The 19,824-nt window shown below is 37.6% G+C and overlaps 2 protein-coding genes across 9 annotated transcripts in view; both read left to right on the top strand.

Moving 5' to 3' along the window:
* The window catches only part of WWC3 (WWC family member 3), a 103,822-nt gene extending 88,452 nt beyond the window's left edge, over positions 1-15,370 (top strand). For 3 of the 5 annotated variants that reach the window (XM_049834333.1, XM_049834332.1, XM_049834334.1), the window contains exons 15-23: positions 357-549; positions 4,615-4,782; positions 5,443-5,594; positions 6,316-6,475; positions 7,659-7,823; positions 9,157-9,249; positions 10,281-10,511; positions 11,251-11,378; positions 12,829-15,370. In XM_049834333.1, the coding sequence (XP_049690290.1) occupies positions 357-549; positions 4,615-4,782; positions 5,443-5,594; positions 6,316-6,475; positions 7,659-7,823; positions 9,157-9,249; positions 10,281-10,511; positions 11,251-11,378; positions 12,829-12,895 (1,357 nt within the window). In that variant the 3' untranslated portion in view covers positions 12,896-15,370. The remainder of the gene's footprint in view (positions 1-356; positions 550-4,614; positions 4,783-5,442; positions 5,595-6,315; positions 6,476-7,658; positions 7,824-9,156; positions 9,250-10,280; positions 10,512-11,250; positions 11,379-12,828) is intronic. The other 2 variants (XM_049834330.1, XM_049834331.1) reach the window with 2 other exon arrangements.
* A 3,945-nt stretch (positions 15,371-19,315) lies between these two features.
* CLCN4 (chloride voltage-gated channel 4) overlaps positions 19,316-19,824 on the top strand; it is a 116,348-nt gene continuing 115,839 nt past the window's right edge. For all 4 annotated transcript variants that reach the window (XR_007510204.1, XR_007510203.1, XR_007510205.1 and 1 more), the window contains exon 1: positions 19,316-19,439. The gene's annotated coding sequence lies outside the window, so the exon portion shown is untranslated. The remainder of the gene's footprint in view (positions 19,440-19,824) is intronic.

Genomic DNA, 19,824 nt, shown 5'->3' on the forward strand with positions numbered 1-19,824 from the left:
CTGCTGCTGCTCAGGGGAAGGCTGTATCTGGCCCATAGATCCTGTGTCATATTTGCTAGCCCCATGTAGATGCCTTGGATACCTCAGGGCATCTCAAGTGCCGCTTGGTGCCTCTGCTTAAGCACCAAGTTTAAAAAAAAATAAATTAGTTTTAGTTAAAAAAAGATAGCGTTTCCAAATTAGCTTTGCAGTTCTTCTCTGTTAAGAGTACAAAATAAATTCCTATAACAAGGAGATCCCAGAGCAGATTCTTAATGGAGAAGTTACACTGATGTTTTTGCTTAGCTTGATTTTGAGAAATGTAAAATAGCTTTCTTTGTCTGAATTGTGTTATTTGTCTGTTTTGCTGTCCCCAGTCATGTGAGAGTTTATTTACCACCACTCGAGTCAGGCACACCAACCACTTACTGCTCTAGAGCTTTGGAATTCCAAACTCCGTTAATATTTAATGAAGTTTTCCGAATCCCCGTGCATTCAAGTGTTTTGAAATTAAAATCACTGCAGCTGTATATCTGTTCAGTTGACCATCAGCAACAAGAAGAACTATTGGTAAGTGGCCGTTTTTCTTAAAAGCCACGTGATGTGGGAAACTAAAGTTACTTGAGGAATAATTTTTAAGATTAAAAAGAGAAAGTGAAGACTTATTTTTCCATAAGAAGTGCTGATAGAGTTACCTGTTAATGTGTCCGTTTGTTCACATACGTAAGTATAGTTCTGTTAATAAAAACAGTGGGATTTCTAAAAAGTTGAAATGTGCATTTTAGGTTACATAAAGTCTTGGGAATGATTAGCAGAGATTGAGAATTGGAGCATTTTAAGCAGTGATGAAAGTAATGTTATCTGTGCTACAATTTACTGTTATATTGCAGAGGCATGTTGAAAACTGATACAAGGTTTGCATTCATTGCTATGGAATTTAGTAAATAAGGAGTTAAGTTTTTATTTATTTAATGCCTTTCTTACAATTGTCTGCTTTGGGGAAAGTTGAAGAATCTGCCATTGCTAAATTTTGGTGCAAGAAGGAAAGCATTGTGGAAAAAAAAAAAAATAAAAAAAATTAAACTTTTCCCCAAAGACTTCGTCTGACAGCTTTTAGACTACAGTGTGCTCAAGACTTCTGTTTCTGCATGGCACTGTAACACGTGCGTGATGAATCAGTATCATTAAAATACTTTCCTAATAAAAAGATAAATACAAACCCATTGTTGCTGTGTAACAGTGGGTGAAGACGACTACTGTTATATCAATCTTTGTTAAAGGATAATAGTGGTTCAAGCAGGTTTCTGTAACATCAACCTTTTACTTTAAACTGACAGAGGTATCTGATGTAGTTGTATTCAAATATATGTAGCAATTGTTTAAATAGGTTACATGTGTTAACTGTGTTAACTTTAGATGTGTTAAATGTTAGCTTCATTTAGCTATTGTAAAATGTAAATATGCTGAAATAAATCTGCCTTGAGGCTGATGTCCTGGCTATTTTGAAGTGAGTGGGCTGCCATTTTAGTGAAGGGTTTGAATAGGTTAGTGAAATTTTTTTTAAGCCTGTCGAAGTACTTAAGAGGTACAGTCATCTTGTTGTCATGCTGGACTATGGATAAAGAGGTGTTTGAGCAAATCTGGACAAGAATGCACGTTTGTTAGTCCACCTTATAACTAGGTAGCATCTTACATAAACAGCGGTCTTAATGTTGACAGAAGTGGAGCAAAGGTCTTATCTGCAGTAGGAAGTTTTGTCATTTTTGCACTACAACATAATAAAAGAGAAAGCATCTCAAGAACGGGCTGGATATATTGGTGCAAAATGCTTTATACTGGTACAGCCTTCTCCTCTGGGAAGCTAAATAGCTATTTCAGTGTAAAGAGTCTTTATATTGACACAAGTGCATCTAAGTTTAAGGTGCTTTTGTTTTAACTGCTATTACTGAATTAGCAAAAAACTGATAGGTCTTCAGGTCATGTTGGTAGGAATTTTTTCTCTTTCATAGTCTTAGTGTAGTTTTGTCAAATATCTTTGTCTAGTTGGTAACATACTTTAGGGTAAGTTAGCAATGCTACTCAAAAAGAGAAACAATGCTGTGGTTTCTTAAGGTATGTGCATTGAAGTATGTATTTAGACATTACGATCATTGCTGTCTTTTGCTGTAAATTGAAAATAAGCATTTTCTCAAATTGAGAAATCATTTGCTGCCTCTCTGTGGAATTGCTGTGATGGCTTTTATCAACAAGGCCTGTGTCTTTCAAAATCTCTTCCACTGAGATTACAGTTTTTTCCATCTATTTAATTATGCATGTATTTCTGAAGTTCTTCTTTTTTTCAGTTAGATTATGCCAGTTTAATGCTTTCCTAAATGCAGAAGCCAGGCTGGAGTTTATCCTAAGTTATACAAATATTTGTACATAACAGGGAATGAAAAAAAAAAAAAAGGCAATATTCTGGCAAAAATAGTTCTAAACTTCACTTACATAGAGAAGTGAATTTACTAAACTTGTGGGATGGTCTTTCCATTCCCTGAAGCTTCTCAGCCTTTTGCTCCTGTGCCCTGCCTTGCTGAAAGATCTTTTTCTGTTTCCCTACAGCTTTCTGAAACTCTGCTTCCTTAAGTTGGCTTATTGCTCCCCTGCTGGCCTCATCAATGTTGAGATAAGGGAGCTGTTATTTTCCATGATTAGCATATATAGCTCATGTTAAAATATCAGAGAAATGCAATTGCCTTTTTTGCAATTACATGGCATTTGCTGTTTCACTCCCAGTTTCTGATCTTTTACAGCCCTGACCAACCAATTATTCACCATGTCTTAATTTATTTGACTTCTTCTTGAGTGTAACATTTGTCTTTTGCATTTCGTGTTTTTCAGAACATCCGTCCCATTTTTTAACATAATTTTAAATTCTCATCCTTTTCTCACAAATTTTACAATCCCTCTGTTTGACATCACCGAGAGATTCATAAATGCTTTTACTATTCCACCATCCAAGTTGTTAACAGATGTGTCAGAGCAGGCACGTGACAGACCTCTAGCTGACCCACCTTGGTTTCTTCATCCTTTTGAGCGAGCTCCAAATCTTGAGGTGGAGGTGCAATATTAATTAGTCCTTTCAGTACTGGTAATTATTAACTGGGTTTGATGGTGATTTTATACCCGATTAGTCATTCGCTTTGTAGTAAGAGCTTCTTTGGCATGCTTTCTTAGCTGCTTAATAAATGCAGTGTGTAGGGTAGTGTCAGACATCTTAAGAGTCAACAGATGCTTTTTCCAGTATTGATGACAGGAAAACACCTTTACCCTCTACCTCTAAAACCAAACCCAGCATGTCTTAAACATTCTCCAACTCTGATGCATAAATGTGAGTATTCAATACATGTTTCTTTTTTACACTGCATCAGAGCAAATAGGTAATGAGAAGACATCTCTGTTTTATATATAAAAGATGAGACATCTCTGTAGCCTCCTTTTACTGATATAAAACGATGTTCTCGGTAGCGTGTTGTATCCCGATACGACATTATTTTGTTAGTCTCCAAAACTTTTCTCCATCATCCTTTATACACCTGTTTAAACAGAGTGCCAGGGAACATTCACCTTGGAAAAACAATACGATGATTTTTTAATTATTATTATTTTCTAATTAACTGTTTCTTTACCTGCTTAAAGTTGAATGCGGTTTCTGTATACATTTCCTGCTGCCTTTACAATAAGAACCATTGCATCCAGCTAGTTGTTTCATGAGAGATGAAAACAATTTTTATGTGATTCTTCCAGTGATACAAATAAAAACTTTCTTAGCATGTCGTCCATTATCATGGAAATGAACAGATTACAGAGATAGTCAGATAAAGTCAAAAGCAGTAATTAAAGGCTAGCTAATATAAAATCATCACTAGGTCTAGCTAGTGAACTGATTATAAAAAAAAAAAAGGGGGGGGGGGGGCGGCATGGATTTGCTCAGAGCTTTTTTTCATTTAGGTCAACACCACTCAAATTTTTTAAATGAGCACTGTCTGAAGGAGTAGGGCTACTTTAAAGTTGGGAATATTTTTAGTGGGAAGCCTCCATTAAACCTGTTTTCACCTGAATGTGGGAGAGATAATGATGACTTGGAAAGTGGAAAAATGGCTTTATGGCCCTTTTGACTACCTTATGATATAAATAGGCAGAAAAAATAAATTGCTTCACATGGCAGTTTTTTTGCCCTTTCGAAGATGCCTCTGAGTACCAGAGAATGAAAGGATGTCTCAGAATAATCTGTTTTCTTGTGAGAGAACTATGAAGTAATATTGTTAAAGTAATACTAATTTAAGCAAATGTAGAAATCAGCTATGTAATTCAGAGTGGTTTTTAAATAAGATACTAAGAGCTGTCAGCTGTAACAATCATCTCTACCTCAGTCTTAGAAATTTTATTTTTCAGCTTAAGAAAATGAATATCTATTCTGATCCTTCCTGGTAATAAGCAAGAGGCAAGAAATTCGGTATCATAGACATCATAATGCAACAGAACAAAACTGTCTTTTTAAGAGACCCTATAAGTAAAATACTCTTTAAATGAGAAGGTTTCTATCCTGCAGTGTATGTTTATCTTGTTGTGGTCAGTGTTTTTTGTTGTTTACAGGGCATTGCTCAGATAAACCTGACTGATGCAGAGAGTTCGGGGGAGATGCAGCTTCACTGGTATACTGTTCAGATCTTCACTGGTTCAGACCCCCAGAGAGCAAAGAACAAAAACCAGTGTGAAGAAAGTATTGCACGATCTTCTGGAAATGTAACTACAGTTAAAACAGTATGGCTTTGAAAAAGTGATTTGTTTCCTTTATTCGACCTGCTGGGTGGGTGGTTGTGATCTTATCTCGGTGCAGTTTGGTTTCAAGGTGCACAGAAGGTGATACCATAATTTAGCTCTTGTGGGAAGAGCTGGATTTTAATAGAATAATTAAAAGCTAAATCATGTCTGGACAGGTGCTTGAAATAGTACTCTGTGTATGTTTGTATGCACACTTCTAGTCCAACTAACTAAAACTCATCAAAAATTTCTGCCACCACGCTTCAAGAGGTTGTCAAGTAAGGTTGTGCAATTTCCATTTTTGGAGATTTTTCAGCCCTTGGCTGGGCCCTGGGCAACCTGATGTGGCTATGAAGCTGTCCCTGCTTTGGGCAGGACATCAGACTAGGTGACCTCTAGAGGTCTCTTCTGACCTAACTTGCTGGATGATGTCCCACAGTGAGATAAAGTCTGCCCAGTTTCTGTGAGAAGTTGCATTCACAGAACACCATGTACTTTTTGATCATTAAGATTCCGGACAGGCTTTTTTTTTTTTTTTTTTTTTTTTTTTTTTTAGGAACATACAATGGCTATGTTTTTATTTTGTTTTCTCTGAATAATATGCATTAAATACATTGTCTTGCTCAAATGGTTTTATCTGAAGTCTAGTTTACCTTACAGGATGCAGTGACAGCCCTGTTAGCTAGGACCACTGCCCAGCTGGAAGCAGTTGAGAGAGAGTTGGCAGAAGAGAGAGTGAAACTGGAGTACACAGAGGAGGAAATCCTGGAGATGGAAAGAAAGGAAGATCAGGCAGAAGCCATATCAGAAAGGTAAAAATAGTAGTTTAAATATGTCATCAAACAACAGATTGATATTTACACTATAGGTGTAGTCTGAAATACAGCAGATCTCCTTATTCTGAGAGCTGCTCCCTGTTAGTGTTACGAGTATAAAATTCTGTTATTTTGTGATGATGTGCAAACAAGAGAAAACCTTATTTGAATGGCTGGCTGAGTTTAGAGGACTTCAAATTTGGGGAGTGGGAAAACATTATTTCAAACAGTAACTTTTCTAGGGATGCAACTGCAACAGGTTTGCAACAGCACTGTACTAAAAAAAATACATACAATTTTGCAGTGATGTGGAAAAATGTCAAAGAAAGGTGTGCATTGCAACGCGTATTGAGGGAACATGTAACACAGCTCTTACTATTTCAGGGTTTATTATAGTGCTATTTCATCATTAATAATACTCCTAGTTTGTTACATGAGTTGCATTGTTCTTTTTGTTATTGTTTTCTTAGTATTGTTATAAAGACCAGAACATATGCTTTAAGAAAATTAGGGAAGGTGATTTTTTTTTTTTTTTTTTTTTGGCATGAAATGTATTTGCTTGTCTGCATCTGTTCTCCCTTTGCAAATGCTGTATTTTTATTGGAGAAGTAATACTCTAAAATGATAAATGACCTGGATAATGAAATACATAAACGTGATACATAATTGCATGGGGTTTTTTAATACCTACAAAATTCTTCTGATGTTCTGACTTTAGGAGTTGGCAAGCAGAATCTGTTGACAGTGGATGCAGTAATTGCACCCAGACTAGTCCTCCTTATCCAGAGCCATTTTGCGGGGATTCGTTAGCTGGACACATGTTTGCAACTCAAGCAGGCCAGTACAGTTCTGGAAAAATGCAGCCTCCGCCGCTGAAGGTAATGAGAGAAGACACTGCAGTACGGAAACTGCCACGCTGCCTGACACACACAGAGTGTGTTACTGCTGCTCCTTGAGTTTGAGTCCGAATTGATCAGGAGAGAAAAGAGTCAGAAATGACATTAACAACCCTGTATGAGCACTGCCTTCGTGACAGCGGTGTACCTTTTGAGTTGTTAAAAATGCCCTCTTTAGGACTGGGGTTTTTGTTTGCTTACTAGTTATTTCTAGACAGAATTAGTATTTTATATCAAAAGGCAAACTATTTTTACTGTGGCCTTCATCTAATCTGTAAATATGCACTCGTATCAATGTCTGTGTTGACTTGAAATTGTAACTGAAAAGATTATGATCGAATTTCAGTGCTCTTAGAAATAAGAATTTTTGAAGGAACTGTGAAGAAAGAAGCTTAATGTTTTAAGACTTGCATTGCTGTTTCAGTGTTACAATAAATACAGCTGTAATTTTCAGAACGTTTGTGCTGAAACTGATGTGTTGAAAATCTTTTGTATTCAAGATATGAGATAATGAAAACAGTCCTGAACAAGCCGAAATCAGCACATTCTCATTGAAGTAGAGGAACATAAGCTGTTTGTGTTGCCTTGCCTTTAGGGAAGATCATAACTCCTATTGAGGAGTTATCTTAAAGTTTGGAAGCTTTGCTAGAGTAGTGTACATTTTCTGTATTTCTGAATATTTTAGTGTTCTTGTATCATTGTTTCAAGAGTCTTTCAGTTCCCTTTTGTTGAGTTTCTTGTCTTCATTTGACTTCCTCCAGTTTTAAGGTGGTTGCTTGCTTCAGATTTATTTTGCTTATTGAAAGGTGACTGTTTTCTTCTGTTGAGGCTGGAGATCAGGTGGTAGCTAGGTTAATGCCCAATTGCCAGTGCTGAATGCAGTCTTTGTGCTCTGCAGCTATGATTCACATTATAACTGCATCTCATAATTGTTACTGTTCCAGGAAAGGCTTCTGAAAGGTAATCTTAGCATTTTGAATGACCTAGTTTTAAAAGTTTGTTAAAAATGCGGTGATTCATACTCTGTTCTCATTTCTCCTTAAAACTTGAACCTAGCTCTCAGGGCAGATTGTTTGCTTTTGATATTGTTGAACTGTCTGATTGTTTTTGGTGAGAGAGAGAAAATGAGGAAAAAATAAAATTTTTTCCTTCATTGAAATTTTAGGTGGATAAGGAAACGAACACAGAGGATCTGTTTCCTGAAGAAGTTGCTATTCTTCCAAAAGAGAGAACTAGCCGCAGGCCACGGGGTTCTGCTTTTGTTCGCAGTAGCACTATTGTTCGTTCCCAGACCTTCTCACCTGGAGCACGAAGTCAATATGTTTGCAGAGTGAGTAAGGCTTAAAAAGAAGGTGGGGGGAGAGGGGGAGGCACACAAGTATTTTCTACATTTTTTTATAATCTCTTCTTAAGACTTTATTACATTTATAAGAAACATATACTACTTTTTAATACTGATGAACAATCTTTCATAGAATTTAAACATTGCAGTGGGGAAGAGGTCCCCTGGTTCTTTTTTAAGAGTTTAAACCTGAATTTATTTCATTTAAAATTTAAGAATCTACGACAAATTAGCTATTAAGCTCTTTTCCCTGGCAACCTTAGATGTTAGGCTAGGGTGATTGATTTTACAGAGGTACAATGCTGTCTATTAAGGTGTATAAACAGTTAGCTTAGTTTAACTTTCAGCTACCTAAGAGTTTGAGAAAGGGGACTGAATGTATAATCTTAGGGTTATTGCATAAATATTCTTAGGACTGTGGTTGCTGTCATGAATGTCAGTCATAGGATGCCTGTTGCAGTGGGACCTAGGATTCCTGGATGCGCTGGTGCAAGCAGTTGAAGATCGGCACAACAGTTTTCAAGCTCACGTTAGCTGGTTGCTGTGTTCAATGGCAAAAGGCTTATAAGCAGTTGGCTCATGGTATTGCAGAACAATACATGGGTATTGACTTTGCAATATTGGTGGAATGCATGCAGCTTTAATTGTACTCTTTCATTAGCTTTTGAGAGCTTGAGTTTGAAAATGCATTAATGATTTTTAATTTTTATGCATTTTGCTAAACCGAGGATCTTCTCGGTTTTGCGCTCTTATTTACATTGCACACAGTACATCTATGGACCCCTTCAAATTCTTCAGTTTGATTTCTGGATTCTGTATCTTTTTATGATACAGGGAATGTGAGTAAAAAACACCCTCGCACACCAGAACAAAGATAGTGCAAAAAGGAAAAGATTGTTAAACACCCTCACTTAATCTGTATTTACTTAAAATCAGAGTTGGTGAAAAAAGTGGGAGACTGTATTGTTTGTGCCCATGACAGTAAACTCTTTAGGAAGAAATACTGTTGCCTTTAACTCCCTTCTCCCCTTATTTTTATGTTAAATTGTCTTGAATATTTAGCAGAATGCCTGATGAAACTTAGCTATAAAACATTGATTGTTTTGAAGTTTTCTTGAATTATTGTAACTATACAGTATGAGCACCATTATATATAAAATTTTTATAAGTAACAAAAGCTGAAAAAAATCAGTTGCTTAAGACAGATTCAGTGCATTTTTAAAAATAAATCTCAAAAGCAAAAGAATTAAAAAATAATGCAGATTTCTTAACGTAGACAATCTTGTAAGCAACCTGTATTTTGAATATCTTTTCTTATCAGCTGTATCGCAGTGACAGTGACAGTTCAACTCTGCCAAGGAAGTCACCTTTTGTCCGGAATACATTGGAGAGGCGTACCCTACGGTATAAGCAGGTATACCTAGGAAACTGGTTTTCACTTTTCACTAGGTTGCTAGAACACTGGTACTTTTATACCTAAGCTTTAGATGTCTACATGTACATTCTGATGTTTTGAGGAAGTGTATAAGGCTTCTGTAATGAATTGGGGGAGGGGTGGGTGTTTTGGGTTTGGTTTGGGTTTTTTAAGCTAAAAAGTAGACATAGAGAAGTGAAATATAGTTGTGAACAATAATTGAGGAGGGAAAAAAAATAGTGTGGCAGACAAAAATTACTTTAATGGGGACTGAATTTGTGTTGATTTAAATGTAAAATTTGTTAAATCTTTAAAATCTAGTTTATGATGCAGGCCCAGAGAAGTGTGTGTGAATGTGACAGTAAAACATCCAGCTCCCCTCCCACGCAGCCTAGCAAACCATAGTATTTGAGGCCCAAGTATTCAGGAATGAATAGGTTAAGCTCTCCTTTCTCCTCCATGCCAGCCTGCACGCTGCAGAACAAGCAGGCAGAGAAGGGCAGGTAAGGCATTAATGCCTTTTATATACATTGTGTACAGTTTAGCCTGGTCAGCAGAAGTTAATTTCTTGCTGGTGTAGGCAAGTAGACAGCCATGTCTCCCATTTTGATTCAGAATGTGTCTTAAAGCCAGTATTGAATACAGCCCTTTACTGTACTGAGCAAGATTCCCCTTATTCTCCAACGTCATGACTCTGTTAGGAGTTTTTCATATTGCATCCCTTTTATTACCATCATAACATGAAAGTTTAGTCCATAAACTTAAATTAGTTAAGTATTTATAAGCCAAAAGGAGACTGTAAAAGGAGGTAGTAGAAAGCATTAATTGGAAAGTTTATGTATGGTACAGAAAACCCCTACAGCTAGTTAGCCTTTCACTGTGGGATATAAATAATCTCTCCAAAACTTCGTGTCAAGAAAGACTTTGTGTGTGAAGTACAGAAAATGTATGCTCTATGTAGCTAAAGATAGACCAGTATACCATGTTGGAGTTAATATATTGTGCATTTTATTTGAATCCTAATAACTCAGCAGTCCTGCAGATCATCTTTGGCTGAGCTTATGGCAAGGACATCCTTAGACCTGGAGCTGGATCTCCAGGCATCCAGAACTAGACAGAGACAGCTGAACGAGGAGATATGTGTTTTAAGAGAGTTGAGACAGCGTCTGGAAGATGCCCAGCTAAGAGGGCAGACGGATCTACCCCACTGGGTCCTTCGGGATGAACGATTCCGAAACTTGTTGAAGGAAGCAGAAAGGCAGGTATGGTAACATGAGATGAGCACTCAACATGTTCAGAAACTTCTCGTTTCAAAATTCCTTGATTGTGACAAGGTGTCTAAAGAGCTGTTTTTACAGAACTTCAGACAATGAACATTGCTTCTATATTCTTGAAGTTAGCACAATAAAAATTATTGCATTGATTATTACCAAGTTGTGTATTTATTTGAGAACAATTGCTGGAGAATGGCACTATTTGCCAGCGGCACTTTTTGGTTTGGTTTGGGGTTTTTTTGGTTTAGATATTTATTACTGGAACTTTAATAATGTCTTTATTTCTGATCTTTGAAAGAATTTTTGCTGATTTCATATTTCATTTTTTACAAGTATTTGGAATATTCCCTAAGTATGTGATTTTTTTTCCTGTTCTTGGATAAAGCAGTTATAGGCAAACAATGGCAAAAAATACACAACAAACAAAATTGTCATTGGATTATCAGAGATGAAATGTGAGCCTAAATTTATTTTAAAGTCTTTTTTGACAGATCTATGTGCAGTCAATTTCATCAATTTAATACATATCTGTCTGAAGACCATTAAGAAATGAAACAACACTGTCAGTCTTTTTGAATTTATAGTTCTCGGATGATCAGCCAATTCAGACAGTATACTTGTGTGGTTTTACTGTGGTGAGTGGGAAAAAATCCATTATTTTAACCTGGGTATTCTTGTGTTTTATTTATTCACATGACCATTTTAAGCATTATATTCTTGTTTTCAGACCAGACAGACCAAATTTGAACATCACCAAGAGCAAGCAGCTGAAAAGATGCTAAAGAAAGCATCAAAAGAAATATACCAGTTGCGTGGGCAAAATCAGAAGGAGCCTATTCAGGTGCAAACTTTTAGGTAAGTGGTAATGTGTACCAAAACAGCATAGCAACAGCTCATTAGAGAGGTTAAAGCTCTCTGAAGCATTTAACCTAAATGCTGTGTGTCTTCTATATAGCCAGTAATTTTTAACTGTATATTGACTTGGACACATGAGTTTCCTTTGAGTTATTTGTAGTGCAAAGAGTCAAAGCAAAAGTAAAATTGCAGTGTTACAATTCTACAACACACGAAATTTAATTTTAAAAAAACCCCAAAGTCTTCAAGTGCAAACATAGCTTAGGTGATTCTTTCAACTTAGCCTAGTCACTATTAAGTTCAAATGATTTGTCGGTTTTTCAACGCAAGCCTGTGGGTATAAATAGTTTGTCTAATGTAATACATATATGTTACTAGTACCGATCTCTCCCTAAAAATTACTCAGTAGTATTCCAGCTTTCTCTCAAGCCTTTTCTTTGGACTTTTTTCCTATTTCATCTTTGTTCACATGGTACGTGTCTTCTCTTAGCTTTATATTTTTTCTGACAGTTTATTTTGTATAGAGGTGGCATTGATAAATAATTTGCATTTCACAGGAAGAATTTTATTACTTCAGCATTAAAATTTTTGTAATTTTTATTGGGAGAGTAACAGTGAGAGTAAGAAAATGTTAGTGGAGCACAGATGTGGAGGACAGCTCAGCTACAATATTACATTATACTATTTCATCCAGTGTTGAGATTCCTGGAACTTTTTTGCAGGCAGTACTTAAGTGAGGTAGAAAAGCTGTCTGTCCTTTAATGTAATTTTTTTGCTTGAATTATATTGGCAATGTCTTTCTCACAAAGGTGGGGAGGAAGTAAGAGGAATAGAAATCTTAGGGTTGTTTTTACATCTTATGTTTCTGGTAATAAGAGAGGGGTTTTTATGCTTTGTCTACCGAGATATAAAAAGATACAGAGAATTGAATAAAATGAGATGTAGCGAATGGAGCAAAAGCTGTCTTCTTTAAGTTCTTGCCCTTTTTAAGCACACATCCATTTCTTATGATGCTTTACAGCATGTACTGTTTGCCCAATAAAGAAGCAAAAAGATGACTCTTCCTTTTTTTTTTTTTTTTTTTTTTTTTTTTGGTAGGCATTATTGCAAAATGTACAAGGGTGAACTTTGCATTGCGGAAGGGGCTTATGTCAGGGCTTGTCCTGTGAAACCATTTTACAGTCAACTATGACTGATGTACAATGAGTTGTATAAAGCTTCCACCTAAATTATCAAAAATAGTAATTGTGTTCAACACGATGTTGCCAAAAGTCTACACTGAAGTTTAAGAGTTTTGTAAGTTTCTTGTACGGAGATAAACCATCAGCTCAGTATCTAAGTAATAAATACTAACCACTAACCAGAGTAAAGAAACCATGTTCGGGGGGGAAGGGGGGGGAACATAGGTATGTAATTGATTGACTTCCTTTTTATCTTGTTTTGATCCCAGAGAGAAGATAGCTTTTTTTACAAGACCAAGGATTAACATACCTCCTCTGCCAGCTGATGATGTATGACATGTTGCATTGTAAACATGAAGTATTTATCGCTTTTATTTTAATGAAGTTATTAGACTAGCCAAGTTTCTTTAAAAAAAAAATTGTGCAAAAGCTAATATACACGTTTTGTAAAAAATAAAAAAAGTAAAAAAAGTAAAAGTAAACAAAAACATATATATAAATATATATACATATATATTTTATAATAGCGACTGCAACAAGGCTTGGTTTTTCCTTGTTGTGAAACTGACATCTCTGAAGACAACTTATTTTATAAAAGATCGACTATCCTGTTAAGAGCGTGTACAGTTTTTATGCTGTTTTATTTGACTTAAAGGCTGGAAGACAGAAACAAAGTGAGTTCAGGCAAATTCACTGTAGTGTAATTTATTTATAGTGCCTTTTTTCCTTGAAGGAAAATACCTACTTTAAGATGTATTTTAAGACTGAAATTTTGTTCTTCAGTATTTGTCATACAGTAGAATGGAACCATTGAGCTGGTTTTGTTTCTGATACCTGAAATGAAAATACTATGTTCTAAAATTGTCACTTTTTTCAGCTTTATTATCTGTAGCTTATTATGTACATTGTATCCTTTAGCACTGTCTGTGTTATAGCAAAATATTATCACCTGCAATGTGTTTAACATTGATTAGAAGTGATGTTAAATATTGCAGAATTCATTTGCATGTTCTTACTGTGCACTAATAGATTGTTTTCATTTCAGTTGTGTCTAAAGTATCTTTATATTCTTAACTAGATTCTCAGTTTAAACGGAGGAAGGAAAAGGGTGACAGGTCTTTGTTTTGCTGTTTAATGAGAAGGCAGTTAAAATAGCAATGTGAGCTAACTGTGTGGAAAGACCGTTAAAGCAATATTATAGTAATTTCTACAGTTTTAAAGATTCTGGTCTGATTCAGGAAAGTACATTATGTGCTGATTCCAGAAAGCAGCTGCATTAAGTGAGGGTGCTTAAACATATGTTCACCCTGAAGGATGTGCTTTGAGGTTACTGCCTGCAAATTCTTTTGAACAGTGACACTTCCCAGGAGGAAGGTGTATAATTCTAGAAGGTACAGCTCACTTGATTGCTAGTTGGACCAGCTAAAATCCGGTAAGAAATAATTTTGCTTGTGACCGTTTGTTTTAATGAAAGACTGTCACTCTAAATTCCCGAGAATGCCAGTTTTGTGTCCTTGCATCCTGCAAGTATGTAAAAATACTTCTTTACTAAGCTACTATAATAGAGTTTCTCATATTTTTCTAATTATACATTACCTACAAAGAGAGGTGCCCAACACAAGACTGACTTTGCAGATTGCTGGAATCTCCTAGAAGGAAGATCATGCTGTCTCTTAATTAAAGGTCAAATTGTTTCTAGGTTTTTATATGTCAGGAAATCAAAACAGCAGCCAAAAACTAAATGGACTTATTGGAACCAATGAGAATATTTTCAAATATTTTGTAAGTAAAATGTTCTTTGTGAGTTTCAAGAACTTACACTCTTACCTTGTCAAAGATCAGGAAAACCTGACAGTGAAACTGAATTGCTTATAATTCTCCAAGCTGAAGCAAAAAGTAATGGGAAAAAAGATCGTAACCCTAAATCATTAATCAATGAGGATGATTAACGCAGACATTTAATTTTAAGGTAGTATATTCCCTGTTTCCTAGTAAGGCCTATAATCATTGCAGGCATCAAGTGATTCGATCGTATAGCAATATATGTGAAATTAAAGTGTATTTAGCATTTATCATGCTAACCATCCTGAAGTCTGTTTTTGCCAGTAAGCTTCAGTGGGTGTATGTTGGGTTCCTTGGGTGCAACTAGGCATATTCACCAACTATGCAGATAAAAAGCAAATCACGTAAGAAATTTTTAGTGTTCGGGTAAAAGTCTAGGGACAGCAAGCTTTTCAGAGCTCGTTACTTGAAAAGACTAGTTAGTCAGAATTTTGCGTCTCATTTTTGGTGGGGGCCCTTACATAGTAGTGTTTATGGGAAGTTACCATGCAGTGACCCCAGACGTACTTGCTGTATACTAAGAACAGACAACACCGTGTTCCCATGAGGGTGCTCAGATACTGGAAGAGGTTGCCCAGAGAGGTGGATGGAGCTTTCTGTCCGTGGAGGAGTTGAGGACTTGACTGGATGTAGCCCGGAGCATCCTGGCCGCACTAGGCCCGCGTTGAGCAGGGTTTGGGGTAGGGACCTTCCTTCCACCCTCAGTTGTTCCGTGACTGTATAACGAAGGGGCGATGTCTGGTGGCCTCTCCGTCAGGGGGTTCGGTTCGTGTTTTTAAATAGTGACCGCTGTGAGACATCATCGGCATATCTTGTGGGTCTGTGATTCTGACTGCTGTAATGAGTTCTGTCTTGATGTGGTTATGAGTTATCATATTCAGTATTCATCTCTCTTGTTTTTGTCACAGTTGTGTATGGTTGTCTCTTTTTTGTATTATTTGAAAGTATTTCTTCTACGAAATAAAATAATTTGCCATAAACAGAAATTGAGTTTTATTATATGTCAAAGACATTTTTTGAATGGTTTATATTTAACACGTTCATGATGCTTTCGTAAAGAAATTCTGTATTTTGAATAATGCTGTCATTTAGGTGAAAGTAGTGAATTTTCAAATAAAAGAGAGGAAATATGTGAAATCAGAGATCCTAGAGGGGTTACACTGAAGACCTGAAAGGGATGCAGAGTGTAAAGAATGGCAGGTATGTTCTCCCACGTGCTTATCGCTCACAATAAGCTGACAGCTGTGTCAGAGGCTTGTAGTTGAATATTCCTGGAATGTATGGGTAGCTCCACTTACAACACATTGAACTGCCTTTTTTTCTTACAGAAGTTTGTGCTTCATAGATTTGTATTGGAAATTGACATAATTAGCTCTGTAATATCTTACATGACTAATTCCAAGGTGGAAGCCACTCAGAAGAATACGAGTTAACTTTTTTTAGGCCGAACCTGCATAATTGCAGAAAGGCCATTTCTCAGTTTCTCTCTGCCACGCTAAGCTGCAGGAGCCCAGGCAAAATCATAGCACTGACATATGACTCCTGTCTCCGTCCAGTATTTGCAAGGCGTTAAGGGTATGACAGGGTTTAGGTTATTTTTAAACGGTCTGCTAGAAATAGTGATTTGGAATACCAACCGTCTCTGTCTCGCTACCATCAGGATCAACAACAAAAGCTATAATGGGTATGTTGGTATGGGTTTTCTGTTATAAGAATGAAGTCTTATATGTATTTCTTGCTGCAGTTCTTGTAAGCACTTTGCAAGACTTCAAGGTAAGTACTGTATAAAAAGAGCATTTAAAAAAAAATTTATTTTTTTTTTTAGTAATTAGATGAACTATGTATTTTGTTTTCAGTGGATGTAAAACTGAAGTTTGAATTTTTTAGGGAAAAGGGCACTTCACAGCTTGTTTTGCATCCAGTCTCCTTTTTAACTATTTAACTATAGAGTCATATATCTTTGAGAGGAAGAAAAATGTGTTTACAGAGACTTGAGAAACTGCAGGCTAGAAAGGCAAGAACTTCTCCAGATCATCATTTGAAAAATTTTCTTTTTCCTGAGACCACTCAATTGACTAAGTATCATTTCAATAAAATACCAAAGAGTAAAGCTGATTTGGTTTTGGAATCTGTAAACGTTAATTGATTTGCTTGCACTTTGGAAAATCTCAGTGTTCTTGGGATTAAAAGCTTCTTAGGAGCTGTTTCTGGCTTCTGATGATTTCTAATAATCTCTTAAATTTGAACATACATATCTAGGCTATAGAATAACATTTTCTATAGAGGATTAGATATTCTGCGCCTTTAGTTTGTTTGTGGTTAGACCATCCAACTAAAAATACACATTCAGCAGGAGACTTGATGAGTTCAGCTATGCTAATAGACAAGGAAAAATTAGGAAGTGAATTTAAGAAAGTCTGTCCAGGAAGAAAATGGGGGATTGAGACCCTTGCACTGGTTTGGTTAGTGCATAAAATTACTATTCCATGTCTAGGGCACAGTGTTTGTGTTACAGTGTGTGTCTTGTGGCACAGAAGTTCTGTCGTGGTTTAACCCCAGCCGGCAACTCGGCACCACGCAGCTGCTCACTCACTCCCCCCCACCCCCACCCCCCCCACACCCCCCCAGTGGGATGGGGAGAGAAACAGAAAAAAAAAAAGTTAAAACTCGTGGGTTGAGATAAGAGCAGTTTAATAGGATAGAAAGGAAAAAAATAATATAATAATACAACTACAATAATAATAATAATAATAAAAGAATTGGAATATACAAAACAAGTGATGCACAATGCAGTTGCTCACCGATGCCCAGTTAGTTCCTGAGCAGCAATCAGCCCCCCCGGCCCACCTCCCCCCAGTTTATACACTGGGCATGACGTCCCATGGTCTGGAATGTCCCTTTGGCCAGTTTGGGTCAGCTGCCCTGGCTGTGTCCCATCCTGACTCCTTGTGCCCCTCCAGCCTTCTCGCTGGCTGCACATGAGAAGGTGAAAAATCCTTGACTTTTAGCCTAAACACTGCTTAGCACCAACTGAAAACACCGGTGTGTTATCAACATTCTTCTCACACTGAACCCAAAACACAGCACTGCAAGAAAATTAACTCTATCCCAGCCAAAACCAGGACAAGTTCCCAGGTATAGATGTTTGTGTCTGACCAACTGAATGCTGCTTGCTGTTTTCTGTATTTCCCTCTCGTAAACTGATTAAGGAAAACTACAGATACATTATCAGGGAAATAAATTAAATACTCAGTGTTTGCTTAACTTTCTCCACAGAATTCAGCTGGCCTGTTAATTATGGGCGCAAAGAACAGGCACTAGCAGAAGTTAGGACTTCGATCGCTTTTCTACACTTCAGTGACAGGGTTCTAATAGGTCTGGGGCGGTTCCTGATCTATGAGTGGCAGAGAACTGTGATCTGCAGTGCTGCGTATGAAGGCTGTAATCAAATCTCTTCTCTAACGGCATGCTTCTCGCTCCAGAAAGGTGTGGGAACTTCAGGGGAAGCAAGCGAAGTGTTCACATTTCATAATAAAATCGAAATGTGGCTTCTGTGTGGGGAGTACATATCAGACATAAGGAGTACAGGAACTTTCTTCAGCTTATAGACAAGATGTGGAGGAATTGTGTAGCCATTCTCAAAAAAGGTTTTCTACACTTTCTCTCAGCTGGCTTGCTTTGTCGGGCTGGGCTGCCTGCTTAGGACACCCATAAATGTTTATGTCCCATAAAAACACCGGGGGGGGGAAAAAAAGTTTTCCAAAACCGCATTCCTTAGCCTTTGAAGTGAGAGTGGAAGTCATGCGTGCACCTTCAGTTACCCGTGGATATTTTCATGGGAGCTTGTGCAAGATCTCCCTCTACCAGCTGTTGCATCTGCTTGGTAACGGAAAGCATCTCCCTGGACACCCTTAAGGGTAAAACCAGTCGGCACAATATTCAAATATGGGAAAAGGAGCAGTAAGGTGTGAATGTGCTGAAATAAAACACATTGCACGTGTACAACAATGTACCCATCTTCACAAAGAACGGCTGCAGCCTCTGCCTTGCAGAACATGATTCTGGTGGCTTGTACAACTTTTCTACAAGCAGAACTTTTGAATTTATTATCTTGTTGTACAACTCAAATACATTGTAGTGTATAACAAAATCCTTGAAAACAAAAAAAATAACCCACCAAAATCCCCCCAAAATGTGGTTCTGCGATGTAATACTCAGTTAACGAAAATGTGAAAGTCAGGGTAATTGTTTTGGTTTTTTGTTTTAAATAAAACATTTTGGGATGTTCTAATTTTAAAATATTTGATGGGAAAACCTAAGAAGTTTTGGAAAGGAAAATTAGGCTGGCGTATAGGAGAAGATCTCTGAAGCAGTGACAGTTGCACTGAAGAAAAGGCAGACGGCTGCCAGAGGAGTGATGGATGGATGGTGGGGAGAACGAAGAAGTGAAGGTAACAGGGCTGAAACCTTTGAGGTAGGATTGTAAAGCTTGAGACAGAAGATGGAGGGAAGTCAGTCTGGATAAGCTTGAAATGGAGCACTGGGAGAAGGAAAAACGCAAGGGGTGCTGGAATTGTGGTTTGTCTCGTTTCCAAGCTGCTGTGATTACATATTCCATAAAGATGAAAGAAAATACGACACCTGGGCGTTGCTGCAGATGCAACAGGGATACTTCTTGCTTTGCACGCAGCATACTTACTGTACTTTTTCCTCGTGAAAAACCGTGATCCTTACTGCCGTCGCAACAAAATCCGCAACCCCTTTTAAAAATAATCAGCTGGGGTTGGGGGCGGGGGGAAGCAGCACGTGTGCTGATGGTGACCGACTAGGTAGGGCAGGGTAAAGAAGCTTGTGGTTTAATCCTGCTGGATTACAGCCTGGTCCGTCTCCTATCAGATATCCTATAGACGGAGGATGCAGTCACATGATAGTTACTGCTTCCTCCCCATGACATCACTGCTTTTGCAGCCATACCACCCAAGAAAGGATGCTATAAAAAAAAATCTTTGGGACTGGGCTAAATGATGTGGCATCGCAGGTAAGCAACAGAATTCTTGGAAAAAATTGATTTCCCGCTTGCTCTCGTGCTGCCGTCCCAGAGCGCCAGCTCTGTCGGGCAGAGTTTCTGCTGGAAAAGCGGCTTTTTCGGCGAGCAGAGGGTTTGCAGGTGCAGAGGCTGCCTGCTGGCTCTGTGCTGATCCTCCGCCTGACAGCTCCGCCAGAAACGCTGCCAGACGGAGCTTGAACGGTGGAGAAGGCCCTTTGTCCCTGTGTTTTGCTATGGCTCCTTCGGGTTTCTGCCGAATTCTGGATTTACGTGAGCAGCCATCATCGTCCAGTCGTGCGGAGGGAGAGCAGCTCTAGTGTTTTGCTTGCGTTCCCTGCTTTTTTTTTTTTTCTTCTTTTTTTTTCCCCTGGGTGCC

This window comes from Accipiter gentilis, chromosome 31, assembly GCF_929443795.1.
Source record: "Accipiter gentilis chromosome 31, bAccGen1.1, whole genome shotgun sequence".
NCBI lineage: Eukaryota > Metazoa > Chordata > Aves > Accipitriformes > Accipitridae > Astur > Astur gentilis.